At 40.1% G+C, this 7,039-nt stretch overlaps 1 protein-coding gene across 1 annotated transcript; it reads right to left on the bottom strand.

Moving 5' to 3' along the window:
- Window positions 1-4,880: 4,880 nt before the first annotated feature.
- LOC109402619 (uncharacterized) lies at window positions 4,881-5,489 on the bottom strand. Its single transcript, XM_019675318.3, has 2 exons — window positions 5,339-5,489; window positions 4,881-5,269 (listed from the first exon to the last, which is right to left on the bottom strand). Exons 1-2 carry the CDS (start codon window positions 5,343-5,345, stop codon window positions 4,983-4,985), a joined length of 294 nt encoding a protein of 97 aa, XP_019530863.3. The 5' UTR covers window positions 5,346-5,489; the 3' UTR covers window positions 4,881-4,982.
- Between the last annotated feature and the right edge of the window lie 1,550 nt (window positions 5,490-7,039).

Here is a 7,039-nt window from a genome sequence, read left to right on the forward strand (position 1 = left end):
CTCCAATTATTCAATCTAGAATAATTCAAAGTATTTCAGCAGGAATATCTTCCAGAAACCTTAACAGGAATTTTACCAGGGAGGAGCTAAAAATTTATCCAGGAGTTCCTTAAAACATTCTAAAAAACATTCTTTTGGGAGTCCATCCAAAGATTCCAACAATAACTCGTCCAAAAACTATTGCAGACATGAATTCCTTCATATTATTTTCCTTCAGAAATTCTTCCAGGAATTTGTTAAGAAAGCTTTCCTGGGATTTCCTGTGAAATTCCTCATGGGATTGCTTCAGGAACTCCTCCAGGTTTTCCTTCAAGAATTCGTCCAGGGATTCACCTGGGGATTTCTTCTGTGTTTCCTTCAGGAACAACTCCAGGATGTAATCCAGCACTTCCTCCAAGGACTGTTTAGGAATTCCCTTAGAAATGCCTCCAGAAAATGCTTCAGGGATTCCTCCTGGGGATTATTCAGGAACTCCTGCAGGGATTCCTTCAGGAACCGCTACATGATTTTTTCACAAATTCTACCTGGGATTCCTCCAGCAATTCTCTCAAGGGATTCCTCCACGAATTTCGTCAGAGATTCCTCCAGGAATTATTCCAGGGATTGTGGGAATTGCTGCAGGGATTTCCCTAAACATTCATCCAGGGATTCCTTCAGAAATTCCTCCAGGAATTCCCCAGGAGGTCTTCCAGGAATTTCTCCTGGGATTGCTTCAGGAATTCTTCCTGGGGTACCTCCAGAAATTCATGCAGGTATTCCTTTCACCCAGGAAATTCTTCAGGGTCTCCTCGAGGAATTCTTTCAGAAATTTCTCCAGGAATTAATCAGGGAATTACATCATAAACTATTTCAGCAAATCATACAGGCAATTCTCCAGGAAATCTTTCAGGAATTCCTTCAGAAATTCTTCCAGGATTTCCTCTTGGCATACCTACCCCAAGAATTTCTTCAGGAATTCCTCCAGCAGTTTCTCTAGAAATTGATACAGGCATTGCTTCTGGACATCCTTCAGAAATTATGTCACCAATTTCTCCAGGAATTTTTCCAGAAAATCTACTGGGATTTTTTTCAGAAATTCTTCCTGTTAATTCTACTGGAATACGCTTTGGAAATTTCCAAGGATTCCTGCAGGCGTTTCTCTAGGATTTTTTTTTTCTGAGATTCCTTCGTGAATTGCTTCAGCGATTCCTTAAGGGATTTCTCCACGAATTTTACCAGGGATTTTCCCAGGGATTGCTCCAGAAAGTCCTTCGTAGATTCCTCCAGGAAATCCTCCCGAATTTCCTCTAAGGATTCTTCTAGGGACTTCTTCAGAAATTCTTCCAGGAATCTCTCCAGGAATACCTTCAGGATTTTTTTAGAGATTTCTCTAGGTATTCCTCCAAGAATTCCTCTTGAGATTCCTCCAGGGATTTCTTCACAAATATCTTCAAGGATTCCCCAAGGGATTCCTTCGAAGAATTTTCCAGGAATTCCTCCAGAAAATCCGCTAGAAATTCCTCCAGGATTTTTTTCAGAAATAGTAAAATAATAGGTATAGAAATAGACAACTTCCAGAATTCCTCTGGAGAATCCTCTAGAAATTCATCCAGTAATTCTTTCAAGAATTTCTCTAGAGATTCATCCAGCATTTTCACAGGAATATCTCTAGGAATTCCTCCAGGAATTCCTCCAAGCATTCCTCCAGGATTTTATCCAGGAATTCCTACAGGGACTCCTCCAGGAATTTATTCAGGAATTCCTCCAGAAATTGCTTTTGGACATCCTTCAGAAATTATGTCAGCAATTCCTCTAGGGCTTCCTCCAGGCATTTCTCCAGGAATTTCTCCTGAGATTCGATCAGGAATTGTTTCAGGGATTCCTCCAGAGATTTCTCCACGAATTTCTCCAGGGATTTTCTCAGGGATTCCTCCAAGAAATCCTTCGAAGATTCCTCCAGGAAATACTCCAGAAGTTCCTGCAAGGATACCTCCAGGACATCCTCTAGGGATTTCTTCAGAAATTCTTCCAGGAATATCTCCAGGAATACCTTCAGAAACTTTTCAGAGATTCCTCCAGAGATTCCTCCACAAATTTCTTCAAGGATTCCCACTGGGATTCCATCAGGAATTCCTTCGAGGATTTCTCCAGGAATGACGCCAGAAATTCCGCTAGAAATTCCTCTAGAAATTTATCAGAAATAGAAAAATAACAGAAATAGAAATAGAAATCTCCCACAATTCCTCTGGAGATTCCTCTAAAAATTCATTCAGTAATTCTTTCAACAACTTCTCTAGAGATCCCTCCAGCAATTCCCACAGGATTACCTCTAGGAATTCCCTCAGGCATTCCTCCAGGATTTTATCCAGGAATTTTTCCAGGAAATTCTCTAGGAATTCATCCAGGAATTACCCCAGGAACTTCTTCAGGAAATGCTCCTGGACATCCTTCAGAAATTATGTTAGCAATTTCCCCTGGAAATCCTTTGAGGATTTCTTTAGAGATTCTTCCAGGAATACTTTCACGAATTTTTCAGCGAATCCTCCAGACATTCCTCCAGAGATTCTTCCAGGAATTGCTTCAGGGATTCCTCCATTGATTTCTCCACGAATTTCTCCAGGGATATTCCCAGAGATTCCTTCAGGGAATCCTTCAGAGATTCCTCCAAGGGTTTTTCCAGGTTCCTCCTGGAATTTATCAAGGGTTTTTTTCAGAAATTTCTCCAGCAAATCCTTCCAGAACTTCTCTGGAGATTTCTCCATGAATTCATCCAATACATTTCTACAGGAATTTATCCAGGAATTTCTGCTGGATGTCATCCAATAATTCCTCCAGGAAATACGCCAGGAATTTGTTCAGGAGTTTCTCCAGGCATTCCTCCAGGATTCTCTCTAGATTTTCCCAGGAATTTCTTCAGAGATTCCTCTAGGAATTGTTTCAAAAATTAATCTAGATTTCTTCTAGGATTTCCTCATGCGATCTCTTCAGAAGCTTCTCTAGGTATTCTTCCCATAAATTATATAGGAATTCCTCCAGGTATACTTTCAATTACTCTTCCGGGAATTCCTCCAGGGATTCTACAGGGCTTCTGCCAGACATTCCTTTAGCAATTGCTCCAGGGATTCATCCAGTTGTTTCCAGGGACTGCTCCAGGAATTCTTCCAAGGAATGCTCCAGGAATTCCTCAAGTGATTTCTTCAGAAATTACTCTCAGGTTCTCTTAGGAATTGGTCATCACGTTGATTTGTGTAGATCAGGTGAACTGTTATAACTTATTGCACAAAATACAACAGCGCGACTGCTGAAAGATTAAAAAATGCTTTAAGAATATAATGTTATTATATTCAATTTCATCGTGTTGCGGTTAGTTATAAAAGCTAGTAGGTTCAAATTTGCTTAGGGTGCTTAACTATGCTGAGAATGACGGATTCGATTCCCGGGTGGTTCAGAAACTTTTCATAAAGGAAACCTTCTTGTCTTCCTTGGGCATAAAGTACCTTCGTACCTGTCACACGATATATATACACTCCCGTTCAAAAGATTGGGGTCACCCCCTCACAAATATGTCATATTTTTAGGCCCATATCTCCGCCAATTTGCGTCCGATTTCAAAACCCTAGGTTTCATTCAAAAGATAATAAGTCAAAGAAACTTTGAACATCATTTAAAATAAACTTTTTCAAAAAATTTTGTATGTAAACTTAACCCAAAGTTGCCAAATTTTCTAAAATATGAATAAACACTTACGGCAGTGTCGCTGGAAGTTGGGTTGACCAAATTTTAAGGTGAGAGCGGTAATATGACCCATTTTCTATTAGCTTTCAACTGCTTTTTACAGAACTTAGCTAAAAAATCTAGAAAAAAAGTTATTAAGTAAATTTATCCTTGATGTCATCGACCAAAAGTTTGGGGTCACCCCTCAAAATGCTGTATCGGCCAAAAGTTTGGGGTCACTATCGTAAAATATGGAAAAGTGATTTGTTGATATCTTTGTCATCTTTCATTCAATTTTAATTCTTCTTGGCTTATTTGAAACAAAATGAATGATACTTACTGCATAGACATTGAACCACACATATTTGTTGAAATTTACATACTAAAACTTAACGTAAAGTTGCCTCATTTTTTGAAGCGTGGTAAAATGTGCTAACTTTACATAACATTTTTATATACAAAAATCGTTAAATACGTTAAGTTGAAGACATCAAACGTAAATTTAGTTAATTATCTTTGAAATAAGCCAAAAATAATTAAAATTGAACTATAGATGACGAAGATATCACCAAATCACTTTTCCATGTTTTACGAAAGTGACCCCAAACTTTTGGCCGATACATCATATTGAGGGGTGACCCCAAACTTTTGGTCGATGACATCAAGGATTAATTTACTCAATAACTTTTTTTCTAGATTTTTTAGCTAAGTTCTGTAAAAAGCAGTTGAAAGTCAATAGAAAATGGGTCATATTACCGCTTTCACCTTAAAACTTGGTCGACCCAACTTCCAGCGACACTGCCGTAAGTTTTTATTCATTTTTTAGAAAATTTGGCAACTTTGGGTTAAGTTTACATACAAAATTTTTTGAAAAAGTTCCTTTTAAATCATGTTCAAAGTTTCTTTGACTTATTATCTTTTGAATGAAACCTAGGGTTTTGAAATCGGACGCAAATTGGCGGAGATATGGGCCTAAAAAAATGACATGTTTTTGAGGGGGTGACCCCAAACTTTTGAACGGGAGTGTATGTATACATGCAAAATGGTCATTGGCAGAGGAAGCTATCAGTTATTAACAGTGAAAGTGCTCATATAACACTAAGCTAGGAAGCAGGCTTTGACCCAGTGAGGACGTTACGCCAGGAAGAAGAAGAAGAATAAGAGATCAATAAACTTGCAAAACACGATTCACTTGTGTGAAGCTTAAATTTTATTCAACCATCTTCCACCGCACCGCACTACAGTACCAACCCACCGTGCGTCATATGTAATCTACACGCTATTCGCTCTTAAACCAGCATGCTCGGTGGCTTGCAGGTCGGTGTCCAGACCCACAGGTCCCAACGGATGCAGGTCAGCGTCGCGGAATCGAACATGCCCTCGGTCGGGCAACGGCGAGCAGTGGCGGCAGTTCCGGCCGTCACGCACTCCCAGTACGCGGTGGGGTCCCAGTTGTTGCGCCAGAAGCGTTGGGTCATTTCTTCGGCATTACAGGCGGGCTGTCCGTTGGAGTCGTCGCGAACACACAGCGGCTCGCCCATGGCGAGCGCCAGCAGGGCGAAGAAGACGAAGATGGCTGGAAGGAGGCGGGAGGGGTGAGTTGTTTCAGTTGAAGTTCTGTCGAACCTCCGGGAGAACTACTTACTTTTCATGTTGATGGTTTTCGGGGAGAGAAGGCAAGGTCCGTGTATCCGAAGAAGGTGCGTTCAGGAGTGATATCTTCTTCGGCACTGGGGGTCCGTTTTATATGTAAACGTTATCGAACTCTCCCGGACTCCGATAAGGGACGTCATGTTCGAGCAGAACGGTGTGTTGCAAAGGTTTCGTTGATTGGGAGATAGGCGATGTCCAAATCGCATTTTGCGATAAGACGTGATGTTCTAGCGCTTGGGAAAGGATTTTTTTTTTACTTACACCGCGATAGCGATAAGAAGTTTGCCATTTCTTTCCGCGTCAGGAATGGTGGTGATGGAAGTCTTGCAAAAATAAATCAAGCGCAAGTGCAAGCAGTGATGACGACACTTTGTCTCGCAGCTGGAAATTGATAAAGGGGAGCATAGTACAAGGATTTGAACACGGATGTTGCCATCTGATATGCATTGGAAGCATGGTGTTCTCGAGGTTATCAAAATGTTGGGGCATTGCTCGACTGAGTAACGAACCGGCACATGTGCACCTTGTCACAATATGATAAGGTTTTTACCCATGGAAATTTTCGCTTCCTTTCATGGTTTTTTTTTTTTGCGAAATGAAAGGAATGGAACATATTCATAGTAAAAAAATGTATCAAAAAAATGTCAATGTGTTCTACAGAGTAAAGTCAAACTTTGATTTAATTTAACTTAAATTTAAAAAAAAAAGTTGATGTTTGTAAGGAGAATTCACTTCATTAGAATAAATCATGCGGAGATATCGGAAGAATATGATCACATCAATTCTCAAAATACAGTCAAACTTCCATATAAGCAGGAATCATTTTAGGACCATCTTGAAAATGGTCGCCACAATGGCCGACTTTTGCGCCTACTCACGATTTTAGGCGTACAAAACCAATAAAACATTTAACCGGCTTCTGATTTTATATTTATTTCGAGTGAGCAAGAAAAACAAATTTCTTTTTCTTAATTCGTTTTTATTTGTGAATTTTAACTATGCTAATTCTTCACACAAAATTAAATTCTAATATTACAATTGGTAAAAGCTTACTTCATGAGATTTTTGCTTTTGAGGTTCTGGTGGGTCCACCCCATCACCCCGAACGCCAGTACCCCGAATGGGTCATTACCCCGAAAGCCATTACCCTGAAAGCCTTTTCCCCGAAAGCCATTACCCCGAATGGACCATTACCCCCAATCATCCAGAAAATCACCCAAATAGTACTGGCCGTGGAAAAGTTATTAGAAATTGAAGAAGATGGTTATAAGTTCATTCGATTCTAAAACAGACAGATACCGATTATTCCCGTTCTTTTTTATCATGCATGCTCATTGCTCACTCGTGAAAACGATAGAAGCAAAAGCAATCAGATTATAGAGACACATTCATTCAATTTGAGTGATACTCAGTCTTTATGTCCGTTGGCTAACGACGATTCACGTGTCTACTTATTCAACTATTGATCCTGAAGAGCTCGGTAAGCTTAAGCTAATATAATTATCTAATCGGCCCTAATTTAAGTTTTTTTTTATTTGCTTCAAAGGTTGTTGGCCATTCTGGCACGGTAAAGACTGGGTATGCTGCGCAATTCAGATCCCATTGTGATCCACTAGCCTCTGCCCAGCAACTCCTATCCCTACCTCCTGGCGGTACCGGCCGGCAACTATGAGCAACCTCAGGGAAGATCGAG

This window comes from Aedes albopictus, chromosome 1 (assembly GCF_035046485.1).
Source record: "Aedes albopictus strain Foshan chromosome 1, AalbF5, whole genome shotgun sequence".
NCBI classification, from domain to species: Eukaryota; Metazoa; Arthropoda; class Insecta; order Diptera; family Culicidae; genus Aedes; species Aedes albopictus.